The following is an 18,244-nucleotide window of genomic DNA, read 5'->3' as shown; positions in this document are numbered from 1 at the left end:
TGAGATAGAATCGCTACAGCGTCAGCTTCTTAGGGTGGGGAGGCCGCGGATTGCATTATCTAAACTGATGTTACCCTGGTATGATGGTGGGATTGGTTTACCCTGCAATAGGAAATACTACTGGGCTTCTCAACTGGCCCCCATTAATCACGCGATCTATGGCTCCCCGGCTGACCCGGGGTTCGTAATGGACCGTGCTCAGCTGCCGGGGGGCGAGTATACCCGGGTATCGTATGCCAAGCGAGGTAGGTTCCCACTGTTGGGTCCTGTGTCTGCTTCGGCACGGGCGTGGCAAGATGCCAACCGTGCCCTCCAATGGGAGGGTAGGATAACTATGGCCACCCCACTATGGAACTCCGAGGCCCTGGGCAGCTTGTGGAAGTCGAAGGGTTTCGATCGTTGGGACCTAATAGGTTTCTCCCAGATTAGAGACATTTGGGGCAAGAAGGGTATATTGACCTTTGAGGAACTACAGACCAAACACCATTTGAATGAGAGTGAGCGATTCCGATATCTGCAAATCTAACACGCCCTGGCGACCGCTGTTCCTCGTGATGTGACGCCGCCGGAGGCCTCCCCACTGGAAGATCGACTCCTGGATGGGTATCTCCCTAGCAGAGCGATCTCTCTGGTCTATAAAAAAGTGGTCAACCACACAGAAGATCCCTTGGTGAGAGTCCGTGAGCAATGGGTGGCAGATGGCTTGATTTTCGATGATGAGAATTGGGTAGAAGCTGTGTCATCCCCTCGAGGTGGCGATCTCCATGAGATTTCGACTGGTGCAACTTAAAATCCTCCACCGGTCCTACACCACGGGCCCAGGGTTGTGCCGGATGGGGTTCGCCTCAAGTGCAAACTGTCGACATGGTTGTGGTATGCTAGGTACCTTCATGCACATTCTGTGGGAGTGCCCTGATATCCAGAAATACTGGACCAAGATTCATGAGAAAATGAGCGAGGTGTGGGTTGTACAGGTTGCATTGGAGGCTCGCCGCTGTTTGCTGAATGTATGGGAGCCTTCCGACCTTTCGACTCATGGCAAGCTCTGGGTAACACTTGCTTGTATGATTGCCAAGCGAAACATTGCACAACTTTTGGGAGCCGGTTGAGCACCCCGGGTTCGGAAATGGATGGATGACCTCGATTGGTGTATGTTTCGAGAGAGAGCTGTGTATGTGGCCAGAGGAAGACCCCGAAAATAGGGAAAGATTTGGGGTGCCTGGAATGTATACCGAGAGGATATTTGCACACCACCAGAGACCGACTTGGTAATTGGGGACACTGAGGCACCTTGAACCCAACCATGATACTCCTACATGATACTGCACCGCTGGAACACTGATTTGTCGAAACTGTATTGCAGATGTCCGTTGCATGTTGGTCTTGTTTGTTGTAATTGTCTATTATTTTCAATAAAAACAATAAAAAAAAATATATATCAGTATTCTACTGAGGTCATAATGTACATCATTTCTAATTCAGTAATCACAATTATAAAAACATTTTCATTAAAATCATACAAAAAGGAGTCCCGAAGAAATTGTGGGGGCACTAGCGGTTAATTTTGAGGGAGTATACACGCCAGAAACCGAGGTATCAGCAGAGAGGGCACGCATGATGTTGGAAAACATCCCCCATAAGACACTGATGTCAGAAGCGGTGACGGAATTGGAGGCAGACATCACAGAGGAAGAGATCCAGAGAGCAGTACATGCTATAAAGCCGGGCGAGGCGTCCGGTCCCAACGGTATCCCTGTAGAATGGTACCAGGCAGCGTCAGAAAGGCTCAGTGGGCATTTGTTAAATATGTATACAGACAGTTTGGAAAAGGCCGAACTTCCGTGTGATCAACGGACGGCAACTATAGTTGCAATCCACAAACCCGGCAAGGACCCAGAAATGTGCACATCGTATCGCCCAATCTCCCTACTCAATGCCGAAGTAAAAATCCTGGCTAAACTCCTTGCCACCAGGCTGATGGCCCATCTCCTGCAAATCATACACCCAGATCAGTCCGGCTTTATGCCGCACAGAAATACAGCCCTCAATTTGCGTAGGGTGCATAGTGTGCTTGCCAGAGCGGATACACTATCGGAAAAGGCGGTCATACTGGCACTCGACGCAAAGATGGCGGAGTGGCAATATTTATTCGAAGTCCTGGTCCACATGGGAATTGGCCCTAAATTCGTGGCTTGGGTCCGACTACCATACACTAAACCAGTGGCGCAGGTGGTGTCGAATGGCCATATTTCGCAACCATTCCAGTTGGGAAGGGGAACCCGTCAGGGTTGTCCCCTATCGCCTTTGCTCCTTGCGATTGCACTAGAGCCATTGGCAAATCGAATACGCTCCACTCCACTACTAAAGGGGATCACTTGGTCGGAAGGGTGGGAGGACCGTCTGTCACTTTACGCGGATGACATGCTGGTGTACCTGACAGACCAGGAACAAAGTGTACTGGCACTGTTGACACTATGCGATGAATGGGGGAAGATATCGGGATACACCTTGAATTGGAATAAGTCGGAAAGATATGTACTGCAAGGACCGACCCCCACACTGTGCGAAAATTGCCCTCTGAGGGTGGCAGGGACATCCTTTAAATACCTAGGTGTACATATAACAAAAGATCCAACCGAATTCTTTCAGAAGAACTTGGCACCCCCGTTGGATCGATTAAAACATGAAGTTAAATACTGGGCGGCGTTGCCACTGACATTTAGGTAGAGCAGCGCTATATAAGATGATGTCATTGCCTATGTTTTTGTACATCCTGGAAAACACACCATAACCGGCAGACAAAAGATATTTTGGAAAAATATCGGCACTGATGGCAGGCCTCATGTGGAACAACCGAGCGGCACGAATAGCCCAGGCTAAGTTGCATAGGGGGTGGTATGACGGTGGTATTGCTTTGCCGAACCTGCACCTCTATTACATGGCAGCGCAACTAAAACCCATAAAACAGTGGCTGCATGCACCTCAAGAAGACCCAGCATACGGAGCGGATAGGGAGCAATTAGGTACCCATAATATACTGGCACCTCTATATGATCACAGGAAAGTACGCATGCTCGAGGGGCCCACAAGACTTACCACATCGCTGTGGCATACAGCATAGGCAAAACTGGGCTGGAAGGGGAAAATCACCAAACTTACCCCATTGTGGGACACGCTGGCCCAGGGAAATTTGAGAAGCAGTAAGGGGTTTACGTTATGGGATAATATTGGATTATCCACAGTGGGAGATCTGTGGGACTAAGATACTGTAATCACCTTCGACCAGTTGAGGCAACAATACGAGCTGGGGCCCACAGAATTGTTTCGCTACATACAGGTGCGACACGCTTTGCTAGCAGCCATCCCACACGGCACGAAAATCCCAGAGGCATCGCCACTCGAGGACCGTCTCCTTACGGATTACATGCAGGAAAGAGCGACATCCCTCGCATATCGTAAACTGTTAAATAATTTAGAGGATCCAACAATAAAACTAAGAGCTAAATGGGTTGAGGAACTAGGGGAAATGGACGAATTTGAATGGAATGCAGCATTGGCATCTCCTAAGGAGGTGGGCATATCGGCAAAGTTCCGACTCATACATCTTAAAATCTTACATAGAGTTTACTACACGAGGAGAGTGCTCCACACAATACAGAGGGCACAACATCCATACGGTCTTCGCGGGCGTGGGGATGAAGGAACTTTTTTGCACACTATTTGGGATTGTCCTCGCATTCAGGAATTCTGCAGACAAGTCATGCGTACCATCTCGCAAGTTATGGAGGTCTCCATGGTTCCGGAACCTCGGAAATGCCTGCTCAACATATGGGGGCCCAATGACCTTTCCAGACACGGACAGCAATGGTCCACATTAGGTATGGTAATAGCTAAACGTGACATTGCACAGAAGTGGGGAGCGGTAGACATTCCAACATTAACACAGTGGTGCGAAAACATGGACAGAGTTATGATAGTAGAGAGGACTGTATACACTAATAGAGCATGCCCGCGCAAATGGAACAGGATATGGACCCCATGGAACACATTCAGGGGGGACATATGTGAACCACTGGAGGAAGACGACACCTTGACATCAGATGAAGAGGGGGAGGATGACTAGGGTATGGGATAGGAAGGATCGAGGCAGGGATTAGAGGTAACAATGGGATGTTTATATGGAGCGGTGAGGGGGGGGTAAGTAAAGTAACAACTGACCATTGTGAATAATGACCCCATCGTGGCGGAATATAGAGATAATAAACTAAATGATCTCTGTGCTACCTACACAAAACGAACGCCAGGCGATCTGACCAGATTAGGGGGGATATACTCGCTCTTGTGGAACCTATGACCGAATGTGGTAACTTTTGTTTATATTGTTTAATGTTATAAACTATAAAAATGAGACCTACACGAATCCATACTTGACTCACGGGTTAATACACACACAAATGTTCATGCCGCCGCACCTCCGGGCTGGCGGCTTATGGGCTGTGTAATTCGAACATACTACTTATGAGAAATAACATGGCGGCCGGCCCTAGAGGTTGTAGGCCAGAAACTGTGTATTGTTTATTAATGATAAATAAAAATCTTTAAAAAAAATAAAAAAAATCATACAAAAACAAAATTTATTACAAAAAATATTTTCCTTTTTGGTCACTTTACAGTTAATGAAGAACAAACAAATTGTCGACGCAGCGTTTCGGTGACATACACAATCTTGCACCTTCTTCAGGACTTTGTTCATTACAAGTATATCTAAAAAATATATAATGACACTCCATTAGACCCTGCTCATGGTAGTACTCATCCCATTATTCTCTTAATGTTTCCACCTTCTACTTCATCACCCTAGTATTTGGTAACCCCACACGACCAATCAGTCTCTATCTCCTTTAGTTGCCCATTATCGGTTCTTTCTATTGAAGGGGCGCGCCCTATCCCCAGAGAATTAATTAATTTTGTGCACATACCTATTGGCTATAGATGGAACCTCCAATAGTTTATGTAATTAAAAGCTCAGCAAATCCAAACTAGAGCAAGCTGCAATTAAGGAGAGAGAAAAATAATTGCTCTATCCTTGTCTTTCATTTGCTAGACCAGCTTCAGTTTATTTATGCTGTTCCTTACCTAGGGATTATTTCCTTCCTGGCAAGTTATTTGGATATCGGAGTAAGTTTTTTCGTCTATCAATGCCTTTGGGAACAAAATGAAAAAAGAATCTAAATCTTGTCCCCATGGGCATGGCTTGAATTTACTTGTCTTGCCTCCCCCATCTTTTCTAGGCCAGACCTCCCTTTCCACCATGGCCAATATTTACCTTACAAGAAGGATTTGCTTGCTTCTTTTCTGTAAGGTTTGAGTAGGCGATGTAGTTATCTAGTAAAGAGGGATATTATCTTAGTTTTTTGGATGTTTATGTTGGCTATTTACTTTTTCTTTTGTTGCATTATTTTCTTACCATTAAAAATGTGTTTCTCTTCTTCGGGGTAAGAGGGACGTCTTTTTGTTACAGATGTCCACGTTTCCTGCATATGGACCTGCAATATGGTCAGGATAATCAGGATCACTACTTAATCTATTGATTATATTAATTACTAGAGTATTGTCCCTAAATGGGGGGTTCTTACCTTAATTAGATATTTAGTAAGGATTCTTGGTCCTCTAGGGGTTTCTCTTGGTCTTTGTATAATTCAATCAGAGCCCACTCTGTTGGATTTTTTAAGAAATTATTCCAAACTGTGGAAAAGTCAAAGAATAGTTTTTTAGTGTTAAAGTATTTTACTAAGCTATTCTCCTAGGCCACTATTTCCTATCCTTTCTTAGAGTACTTACTGGTGATCAGACGAATCCAGCACGACGTCCACCCTTGTCAGCTTCCTTTCTGCATCTGTGGCTTAGGCAGAAATCGCTTCTTTTTATATGGGCAACTTCATTGATAACTAGGCTCACCTGATTTTTATCAAGTCCAATTACCAACGGGACTCGAGCTTTTCTGGGCAAATCCGTCCGCCATTTTGTAATAGGTTTTTCCCCTATTGTTTGCATTATTTCCTCTTTCTTAATTGCATTCTTACTGTTTTTCTTTAGTCAAAAGATCGTTGCCTCATTTGCCCATCTAAAGTGAACCCCATCATGTCAGCCATGTTATTTTTCCGCCCGTTATGAGCATTCTTAAATCGTGATTCTGGTGGCGATTTTTTACAATAAATGAACCCCTATTGTTTACAGGGTGCTGTATCGTTTAACGTTTCGAGGCCAGCTACCGATTAACAGTGCTCCTCAGTTGCTCTCAATCATTACTATGGTGGCATCCTCGCCGTTGGATCTGTCATTTATATGCCCCAATTTTGAGGTTAAAAGCGGCCGCCATTTTTTAGTGGGTTTACATGGGTGTTAATCTCCCTGCTTGAGGATCTTTTAACTGCATGTCCACTTAGTCCAATTAAATTCTTTATTCGCTCACTTTTTTGGACAGTCCGCTGATGACCTTAAGTATGGGCCAGGGATTATGGACCATTATTTGGCACTTCTATTATTTGAGGGTTCCGGTCGCCATCTTGTAGTGGTATCAAACAGTGTGTGATAGCGATTATATGCTCACTCTATACTCAGTAATTTATATAAGACCAGCCTTGCATGCCTTGCATGCCTTGATGGGATAGGTCCAAATATCTAATCGACAATGTTGGTTCCCATCATTTTACATAATGGGTATATTTATCACAGCATCCGTTGGTGGCAATGTTAGCTCTATTCATCCTAGTGCACACTTATTACGACATGTCCTTAGGCTCTACTTCTTGCACTAGCTATATTTTAGTGTGTCTTATTGTTTCTATTCTTTAACTACGCATAATTTAGTTAAATGGATACTTCCACTGTTCCCATTCTACCTTCTAGGTGTGAGCTCTACATAGGATGTTATATTGAGCTGGTCATTATTGAGTCAGCCTTCATTAGTAGTCTGGCAAGGGCAGTTTCTATCACAGTATCCTTTCCCATTCTTCTCTGTTATTAAGACCTGATCTGTATGTATTAAATCACAACATGTGATACTGTTCTCTTTTCTTTCTTTTTGTATTCAGGTCTCCACCCCTTTTATTTAGACTCACTATTTCTAGTATACAACATTTTAGGTCCTCCACTTGGTGTCCTTTCTCTAACCAGTGGCCTACTAAGGGCGCATTTTGTTTTTTAGTGCGAATCGCTGATTTATGTTCATTTATTCTTAGTCTTATCTCTCTTTGAATTTCGCCTATGTATGCCATCTCACATGGACACTTAATCATGTAAATCACATTCTGTGTCCTACAGTTGGTCAATGCTCTGTGTGCACGAGTTATATTCCCATATTTTACAGTTGGTCCTTTTATTATGGTACTGCAATTTTTGCAGATCCCACAGGGGAAGTTACCCACAGGTGACGTACCATCTATAGTGCTGATTTGGTTTCTTTGACTTTTATCTGGATAGGTATGTATTAGACAGTTTCTTAAAGTTTTATTACGTCTGAATGCAAATATAGGTTTTGGCAATTGTAGCTCGCCTGGGTTATTAATTAGTTTCCAATTGCTATTGATCAAATTTTTAACTTTATTTGATATATTTGAAAAGTTGGTTACAAACACAATAGGTTTGTCCTGTTTTTCTTGTGCCACTTTGGGTTCAAACAAACTATCTCTATTGTAGAATTTTGCGCGCTTGTATGCCATCCTTACCATCTGTTTAGGGTAACCTCTATCTAGAAATTTCCTCGTTAGGATCTTTGCATGTTTTTCATACTCATTCCTAGTGGTACAATTTCGCCGCACCCTTAAGATTTGGCCAAAAGGAATATTATTTATTTGCGATGCCGGATGGTGACTAGTGTAATGTAACATTGTGTTACGATCTGAAGGCTTGGTGAATAATTCCACTGATAGTCTACCATCTACATGTCCAATTTTAATGTTAAAGAAATCGCACGATTCATTGCTATAGGAGGATGTGAACTTGAGATTCTCATCCCCTAAGTTTAACCATGCAATGAACTCCAAAAGGTTTTCTTCATTACCGTGCCAAATAAAAAACATATCGTCTATATAAAACGAGACCATTTGGAGATATTTTCAAAGAAAGGTGCTAATTGATTAAAAATGTGCCTGTCTTCAAAGTCTGCTACATATAAACATGCTAAGCTGGGAGCACATGTGGCTCCCATGCTCGTCCCCTTTGTCTGTTTGTACATATCTTCCTTGAATAGAAAAATATTATTTTTAAGAATTAGTTCCACACATTCCACTATAAAAGTCGAGTGATCAGACAGATCCTCATTCTCATCTTGCAAAAGTCTCTTTATCATATTTATGGTGTCGTTTTGGGGAATATTAGTGTAAAGCACCTCTATGTCTAACGTCACGAGCCATTGATTTTGTGGATTAAACTCTATATTTTCAATTTTACTGATCATATCAGTTGTATCTTTTATATATGCCCGTTGTTCTGTCACTAGAGGCTGTATACATTTATCCACATACTTACTTAGTGGTTCAGTTAAAGAATTTAGACTCGAGACGATGGGCCGCATTGGTGGATCACTAATATTTTTATGCATTTTGGGCAATCCATAAATTGCTGGTATGGTTGGTGTTTCATTATTTAGAAAGTTGTACTCCTCATGATTAATTATACCATCTTCCTTGGCCAGTGTTAGCATACTTTTTATACGCTTGCTGAGATCTAACCATTCTTGTCTATTTGACTTACTGTAATGACTGGGGTTGGATAGTAATAGATTAATTCTCATCTCATAGTCAGTAGTGTCTAATACAACAATACTCCCCCCTTTATCTCCGGGTTTGATGGTAATCTCCCTACACTCTTCTAGGTTCCTTAAGGCTATCTTCTCTCCTGATGTTAGGTTATTTTTAATCCATGTCCTCTGACTAAGTATTTCTTCCATTCCTTTTTCTATGACTTTTTCAAAAATGTCAATGTTTTGATTAACCATTGAACTATGGGGTGTCCATACTGATTTGGGACGCAAGCCTGATTTATTGTTGGTAGATGCGTTCTCCTTTCCTTTAAAATATTTTGAAACCTGATCTTCCTGAAGAAATTTTGCAGATCCCTTTCTAAAAGAAATTTATCTGGGGGTCCTACAATAGCGAAACCTAGTCCCTTCTCTAGTACACTTATTCCCTCAGGTGTCATGTCTCTTTTTGATAGATTTATTATGGGGGCTTTGGTCTCAACCTCTAACCCCATGTTTTCTGGCTTCGGGTCTTCATATATGGACGTTGTTGGCCCTGATTGGCTGGAAAGAAGCCTCTCCCTATCCCACGTCCTCATGGGTTCGGGTTCTGATTCTGATTGCTTTTTCGCCGGTCTAAAAAAGAGAAGCTATCTCTATTCTGTGTTTGGGGGATCTCTCTCTCTTTTTCAGGTTGGTTAACCGGTACTGTTTCGCCCTCTGAGTCAGTGCTTGTATACGATGTGTCAGAGAACGTGACTCCCTTTCTTGGGGCATTACGTTTATTGGATTGTCAATTATTTCTAGGTATACATTCCTCTCTTTGTCTATTAAAGTAATCTTTTTGCAAATACGGGTATACCGTTTCTTGTTTATACTGGCTCGGGTCTTTTCTGAATGTATTACTTTTTATTGACTAGATAGTCCTTGTAACCATCTAAGTCACCCTGGATTTCTTCTAGTTTGGTTTTTGCGTCCTCCAATGAGGTATTATCTTTTAGTCTTTGTTCCATTTCATCTAACTCACGCTTTTCAATAATTAGAGTGGCTTGTGCTGTTTCTATAATTAATAGTAGCCAGTCTCTGCTGCATCTATTTGCGATAAACGTCCACACTTCTATGAATTTTTCATTTTTCACAAATAAACTGGGTTCATTTTTGACCTGGAGCCCTTTTGGGATCATTCCCTTCTTGCAATACTCGACCAGAAAGTCAAAGTGCAATTCGGTTCTAATAACTTTTTACATTTTAGTTCCATAGTTCTTTCCATTGTTCTTCATTATTATCTGTTAAAGTTATGGTACTAACAGTTTTTGCAGGGCCATTTATTATTTTATTGAATTGGTCTTCAGAGAAGCTGAAAACTTTAAACGTGTTCATTTTTACTTTTGGACAGTTGCATCTGTTTGACGCCTCACTTGTACAGTGAGAGAGAGAACAAAGACTCCCCAGTTAACAAACTGTACTTAAATACCAAAATCAAGAGGGAGTTACCCTTCTACCGGAAAAGGGATGGGTTACAATAAACAGCAGCAAGTTTCCCTTTTCCACAATTTATCAAGGATGATGATCCTAGTGGGTCCTTGGAGTTTCATGCACCCTCCCCATCAACCATAGGTAGAGTCAATGCTAGAGTTACCAAATGTACAGACTTCTTTGAAACAGTTCTTTAGCAAGAGCACCTTAATACTCATGAGCTTAAAATTTCAATCATTTATTAAAAAAAATGTGTTATTAAAATATCAGTATTCTACTGAGGTCAGAATGTGCATCATTTCTAATTCAGTAATCACAATTTTAAAAACATTTTCTTTAAAATCATACAAAAACAACATTTATTTCAAAAAATATTTTCCTTTTTGGTCACTTTACAGTTAATGAAGAACAAACAAATTGTTGACGCGGCGTTTCGGTGACTTACACAATCTTGCACCTTCTTCAGGACTTTGTTCATTACAAGTATATCTAAAAAATATATAATGACACTCCATTAGACCCTGCTCATGGTAGTACTCATCCCATTATTCTCTTAATGTTTCCACCTTCTACTTCATCACCCTAGTATTTGGTAACCCCACACGACCAATCAGTCTCTATCTCCTTTAGTTGCCCATTATCGGTTCTTTCTATTGAAGGGGCGCGCCCTATCCCCAGAGAATTAATTAATTTTGTGCACATACCTATTGGCTATAGATGGAACCTCCAATAGTTTATGTAATTAAAAGCTCGGCAAATCCAAAATAGAGCAAGCTGTAATTAAGGAGAGAGAAAAATAATTGCTCTATCCTGGTCTTTCATTTGCTAGACCAGCTTCAGTTTATTTATGCTGTTCCTTACCTAGGGATTATTTCCTTCCTTGCAAGTTATTTGGATATCCGAGTAAGTTTTTTCGTCTTTCAATGCCTTTGGGAACAAAATGAAAAAAGAATCTAAATCTTGTCCCCATGGGCATGGCTTGAATTTACTTGTCTTGCCTCCCCCATCTTTTCAGGGCAGACCTCCCTTTCCACCATGGCCAATATTTACCTTACAAGAAGGATTTACTTGCTTCTTTTCTGTAAGGTTTGAGTAGAAGTCTGTACATTTGGTAACTCTAGCATTGACTCTACCTATGGTTGATGGGGAGGGCGCATTAAACTCTAAGGACCCACTAGGATCATCATCCTTGATAAATTGTGGAAAAGGGAAACTTGCTGCTATTAGTCATATAGTTGCACTTAATTTATGGACTGTTAAGCCAAGGACTATGTGTAATTGTGAATAAAGATATTAACTGTAAAATATATAACTGCAAGGAAACCTCTGGAGCAAGCAGGCTGTCGGCAGTACCACTCCACAATAACCACTGGTCCCAGAGTCCGCATTATAAGGCTGGTTTGTAGCCTTCATGGCAGCATTTGATGAGGTGGACGAGGGGATCATCTGGTTCAGCTTGGAACCTGGGGCTTGGACGCCACCATTATGCATCTGCTTCTTATTATAACATTATGGAATTTTTTCCACAGTGACCTTGACCAAGGCTATGTAGTTGACCATTCACAGTTTTGTCTCTTCTTGGCTGATCCTGATTTGGTTTTGGCCACAGTAAGTTCTTTCCTTCGATGTAGACCGCCTCCTTCAGGTCAGCCGAACTCTGTGTGAACAGTGCAGTAAATCTTTATCACCTTCCGTAGGATTTTGTTGATAATAGACCCAGCTGAGCTACTACGTCCAAGTAATTCACCCGGAGGTAAATTACTCTAAAGTAATGGTATTGTTATTGAGTAATATACCTGTAGCATAAATTTCCTTCCGGTCGATGGAAACTTGAGCAGGTATGTATTGCTAGCTTGGTGTTTTTGTAGTATCTCTGGCTAGACTAAATCTGCACAGGCAGGGTATACGAAGTATGGGTGAGACTGTCTTTATGGAAATGCAGCATGCGGATGCTGCTTAAAGATTGACAGTGCTTCTCTTTTTGCACAGCCTTGTGGCATGTGTGTATTAAATTGATGCTGAAGCTTGTTTAGCGTACGTTCCTCAGCAGCGCACTTTGTTTGGCAGGGAAACGTAGTGTCACTGTGCTGTTGAGTTCGGAGTGCAACAGTAATTATTTTACAAAGCAAATCTTATTTGGCTTTTTGGAGGGATGCAAGACAGTCCATGCTACGTTTGGTCCGAATTTATTTTTGTAGTTTACAGAGATGCATTTTCCCAAATAATATATGTTGGAAGGAAGCAAAGCACATACAAGCAGCCGAACAGTTTCGCATTAACAATATTTAGCTCCAGCTTATGTACCAGAAGCTACTGAGAGCTACTTTTTACATTTTATGTTCACACAGGAGAAAGGTCAGCAAGGATCCATTATCCAGTTTTTCATTTATACACTACTATGTGAGCTTTCAGAGCTATTTTGTAGTGTATTTGAAAAACGTGGTAGGCCTGCAATGTACGATTTCAAGCTAAGTAAAGGATACATGCAAATGTAAGCCTGCCTTTGCGCTTGACATTAGTGGTTCACCTTTGAGGCTTTCACTTTTAAAACTGTTCGCAAACTATAGTGAGCTCCATCCAAAACAAATAGAATAGGTGGAATGACCCTCTAAATGGCGTCCTATATGTTAATGTCGGGGAAGACTTGGAATGTTTAATGTGGACTTGCCAAGTAGATAAGCACTTGCAAGCCTATTTTTTGCCTCCTATTCATTTAGGGTGAATGCTAACTCTTTTGAAAAATGAACATTGTTAGTGTTTGCATAGCTGTACAAGGCAGTATTTACTCTTTGCACCAAAGTAAATCCTGGAGAAGATTTTATATTTATGAAATATTGAGGCAGGATTCTTCTGTGTATGTGCATTTTTTAAAGCTTTACTTTTAATGTCAATTATCTTATTCTTTGAGTAAAGTGGTGTGTTATCTTAGTATAAAGGTATTTTGTTAAACCTTAAATAATGTTAAGAGTATTGCACTTTGTTTGCATTGCATAGTACTATTCCGGATAGTTGTTACTGTCACTATTATCATTATTATTCAGAATGTTTAGTGCAAGTAGTGATTTCATGATCTTCACAGATAGTTTGTGATGGCAGTTGCTGTGTTAAACCATTTCTAAAGCACCACTTTAATCAAGCGTTGACACCCCGGTCGTCCAAAGGTACAATGCAAATCAATTCTTCTCGCTTTCAAGCAGCCAGGAAGTCTGAATTTAGCCGACAAGGTCGCAGCAATAGAGCTCTACAAGGCCATATCAATGGCATGAACCAACACACACCAGAGCGAAATCAATAGAGTAAAGCGTCAAAGCATTATGCTGAAATTTAAAGCTGTTATTAACCTAAGAAATTCTGTTAACTCATCAGGACTCCAAGGACTAGATGGCATTTCAACTTCCATAATGAAACATATGTAGGATATGCATCACTGACTCGAATCTGTGGCACTTGTGTACTATATAGGGCCGGTCAAGGCTCCTGAAAGGGTACTGTAATGTGGACATGTAGAATAAAGTAGCATACAAAGGTGCCATTCCAGTTATTGCTTGGTTTCGCTTTTACAGACTGCTGAAAAATGTGTTTGGCAATTAGTTTTTCCTGAGTGTCTAGTTTAGGTGCACAACATTCAACTTATCCACACATGAATTTTAGGCAAAATCACTTGATGCAAATATATTTTTACACAGAATTATGGCGAAGTAAAATGGATAGCTTAACACACCTGTATATATTGTTTTATGTAGATTTATCCATAGATTTTGACAGACAAAAACCCACAATTTTAGCAAAAACTGTGACTGGGTGACCTAGTCTGAGATCTGTTAAATACTGTGAGATGCACAATGGTACATGAATGAGAATTCAAATCTAGATTCTCTCTATATACATTTTTTAAACTTTTTTTTAAATCCTAAATCACTTTGTTCTTGTTCATTTTCGTTCTTCCGGCATGTTCCTGGTGTGCTCCAGTTCCTTATGAGAGCCTTTCTGTGACAACTTTAACTACACTCTGCTGTCACTGCTTAATGCTGTGCTGATAACTCTTCTGTATTCAATCAAACTCAAATGGAGCAATTTGTCAAAAGTGCTAGTCTACTAAAGGTGCTCCTGCTGTTGTGAAAATCATTGTCAAATTAACATTCCTAAAGCAAAAGTTAGCATTGAATCGAAGTAAACTGGAAAATTCTGTAAGACCATTTGGAAGCTCAGACACTGAAAGTTTTACAAATACAGTTTAAGGAGCTCAGATGGTAAAACTGGACCTTTCTGTATAACTTTTCTCTCTCTCTCTTAATGCACAATATTGGTGCACAATATTGGTGCCTTGAAAGGGGTACCTGAGATCAAAATTCTACCTCTGGTCATAAACAAAGCAAATCATACAGTTTTTTTGGTCTACAATGGCGCATAACTGATGAGGATGGAAACTCTGGCCCAGTGCTTGTCTTCGGGTGCACTTCTAATATAATTTACCATTGCTCTTCAGTACAACAAATAAGAGGTTTGAACAGGTCCCCAATAAACATTTGAATTCACAATTATGTTGACATTTAAAACTTGGATGTTTTATATCCAAGCATAAATATAAAAAAAATGTATATCCAAATTATTAAAACAGTTCAACTAATGTGTTTTGCAGACAACCAGATTTATTTTTTCCAGGCTGTGAAGAAGCAGACAGAGCTTGAATACAAGCATAGTATTCAGAGTCGGGCAGAACATCTTATTGTAAAACCTGTGATATGGCAAAAGCAAATGCATTGTGTTCTGCAGCATGTAGACTGATTAGTAATCCAAAATTACTCAAAGATGTGGTTGAGCCCCTGTCATAACTTCTAGTTCCCGGTGAGTGAGAGCTCATCAAACCAGTGGGAGCAATCAGCTACCTGAAAAATACCAGATGTGAGAGGCTTGTTTGATTCATGGTCCCCTAAACTATGATACCCTTAGGGAACTTCTGTAACGTTGTTGGCCTACAACTTCATTTTTCCCATGCCATAAAATGTTTAAGCCCCATTATGTTTTTAACCAGTCTCGCATTGAATTAAGATGTTACCCATGCCATACAATTAAATTTGCCATTCAGCACACCGATCATTTGAAGAACTAGAAGAATTTCACTAGCGTAGCTTATTGAGCCCTCCCGACCTTGGGATTGTTTAATCTGCATGCTTAGCTGCAGGGTCTCCAAACCACCCCTACTTGTACCCATGGCTCTGCTGTGCAGACACAAAAGTAGAGGTCATACAGCTTCTGTCAACCCTGATAAATTCCATACCGGAGTCTGTTACCTTTATTTCATTTACTAGTTGGAAGTTTACAATGCAGAAGTAAGGCTTGGTGACCTCTTTGCCGTCTGAGAGCTCCAAGTGGAAATGGATGCTGTTCTGCATCTATTCAGAATCAACCTCTTTCCATTGAAATCTGTTGCAGGAGAACAGAGGATTTAGATAATCATAGCTCTGGTTTGATTTAGATGTTTGCAATCTTATTGTCTTAATATGAACCATGGATTCGAAAGATATCTATCTTTGTATTTTTCTTATGCTCATTTCTATTGCATTTTGTTTATTTCCCCATCACCTGCTCTCCCACCAACCCCTTGTAGGTTAATGCAAGCAAAGCTGGAGAAAGACGAGTTTGAAGATGAGCTGCGGGAGGTCCGAGAGAGATATGCCAGTATGCAGGTCGAAGTGGATCACTTTAAGAGCGGCTCTGTTGATGCCAGTGAGGCGGATGCACTGAAAAGGGTACGATATGCAGGATAGCTATGGTGAACATTAATGGTGGGAGAGGCAGCATAAGTCACCTAGGGTTATGGGAATTGGCCTGGCAAGGAAGAAGGAACATCCATCATACCTGGTTTTGATGGAAACGTTTATGTGAGGAATGGAGAAATGGGTTGGAATAGAAGAGGAGGCAATAGGTTGGAGAATGCTGGTCTGTGGAACAATTGGGGGAGTAGTGGATGTATGTAGGAATCCAGACAGATAGACCTTCTCGCTAGAGAGACCTGATCATCCACACATTTGGACATTATTACAGGATTCAGAGAGACAACTGCTTGCTAGGGCAGCATAACCAAATGCATTAGAGGCCTAGTACAGCTCTCTTAGAACCATCAATGGAAAAGAAAAAAACTGGAAGTGGCAAGATATAAGTTTGTTACGGAAGAGTGGAAATAATAGAGCTCTGTGATTCCAATTACCTTTTTGATTCACCTACACTGTGCTATCTTCTCTTCTAGGAACTGCAACAGCTGCAGGAACAGCTGCGACAGATAGGCCTGGATAAGCAGAGACAAGAGGAGCTGCTACACCAGAGGGAGCGCGAGTTGGGGGCCCTGAAAGGCGCTCTAAAAGACGAAGTTGCCAGCCATGACCAAGAACTGGAACAGCTGAGGCAGCAGTTCCAGAAAGACATGAAACTGCTTAAAAGAGACTTTGAAGAGACTTCAATGGTAAGCCCTTAAAGCACAGGAGGTGGGGTCGGGGTCACACTTGACAGTGCTGATCATGAACGAATTTCAGCCAGAAGATTACATTTTTCAGATTGCTGTCCAGACTCAAGATCATTGTGACTACTTTAAAACCATACGCTAGAAGTACCAATTGGTTTGTCACAGTGGATTTGTATGTTTCATTGTTTGCTGTTGAAGTATCAAAATATCATATTCTAAAAGTAGCATCACAGCAAAGTTCTCAAATACCCCAAATTATTTCCTCACTGTTTGGGACATGAATGTGTTTGATTCTGGGGCTAGGTCTGTTACTGCAAGGTTAATGAAGGATGTGAAGGGAGAATGGACAGTGGGAAACTTTTATTTTATCCTACACTTTATTAGAAATCCATAGTTTCCAGACAATCTATTCTCTTAAAGCGCTGATGGGTTTTGAGTGTAGGGCACTTTCTTGCATGCCGTTTTCCAGCCCAGAACTGTATCTGCTGTGCAAAGGCAACCAAAAATATTCCCTAGCATGCCCTTGATATAAATTGTAGAAACTAAGGCACGGAGGTATTGAGCTCTCAATATTAATTGGCAAAGCAGAGACGCACAATATTCATTTGCCCAAGAGACAAAGCAGAGTCTTGAAGTTACACCTTTCCGTTTCAGTCACACAGTCTTTGCCAGCACCCCTCCCAAGTGTCCGTCTTTGAGTTGCAGTTTCTGGGTTCGCGTACTGTTGCATAATATAGGTACTCTGTTCCATACCCAATTCCCCCACGGAATGATCTCATCTTATTAGCAACAGTGAACAGCAAAAAGATGTCAAAGTTACTAATTTCTCTAAAAAAACATGCAATGTGTTCTGTTAGTTCTGTTACTTGTAAACTGCAGCTACTTCTACTTAAACAACGACAAGTGTTCTGTTTTTGTTTGTCAATCTTTATATTGCTCATCAATGGTAAAAATGATTATTTCATTGACAAAGTAGAAAAAACATCTTCATTTCTCTCCACTTACCTTACCCCAGGAGCGGCCCGTATAGATCGGTGAGTGGGGCGGGGGGGGGGGGAGCTCAGCAGCCAATAAGGGAAATTCATTATTTATTTAATTTTCCCTCGTCGTGCCACCCCACCCGCCCACCGCTATCTGATCGACCTCAGTCTCTTCTACTATGAATACCCCCAATCGCTCTCTCGCCCTTCTCCCCCCGCCCTCACTTGGTCTTATCTTGCATGGCTCTGGAAGCTTGAGCACTCTGCAACAAACTCCTGATTACAGACTTTTTGGACTCCTATTCCTTCTTCCTAAAATCACTGAGAGCTGGATTTTGCCTCAGTCCACATTACCCACCCAACCTTGGCTAATTCCCTTGAGCACCACGCTGCAGCATAGTATGTTGCTTACTAAATAAATGTATGAACCTGTTGCGCTCTCCCAAACTCACCACCTAAAATCATCACTTTTTTTTCTTTTCAGAGCACATCATTGTACTCTGCCACAAGGGGACTTTCTTAGATTTCGTAAGCAACCACTGATTATTTTCTAGTACCATGCGTAGAATCCACTTTGGGATTTCAATC

General features: G+C 41.3%; 1 protein-coding gene across 4 annotated transcripts in view; it reads left to right on the top strand.

Moving 5' to 3' along the window:
- The window catches only part of CGN (cingulin), a 251,828-nt gene that overhangs the window by 163,561 nt on the left and 70,023 nt on the right, over positions 1–18,244 (top strand). For all 4 annotated transcript variants that reach the window (XM_086947325.1, XM_086947326.1, XM_086947324.1 and 1 more), the window contains exons 10-11: positions 15,825–15,966; positions 16,464–16,676. In XM_086947325.1, coding sequence (XP_086803451.1) covers positions 15,825–15,966; positions 16,464–16,676 — 355 coding nt within the window. The remainder of the gene's footprint in view (positions 1–15,824; positions 15,967–16,463; positions 16,677–18,244) is intronic.

Source organism: Lissotriton vulgaris, chromosome 12 (assembly GCF_964263255.1).
Source record: "Lissotriton vulgaris chromosome 12, aLisVul1.2, whole genome shotgun sequence".
Classification (NCBI taxonomy): Eukaryota; Metazoa; Chordata; class Amphibia; order Caudata; family Salamandridae; genus Lissotriton; species Lissotriton vulgaris.
The sequence above is the reverse complement of the archived record's forward strand: the minus strand, read 5'-3'. Positions and strand labels throughout refer to the sequence as shown.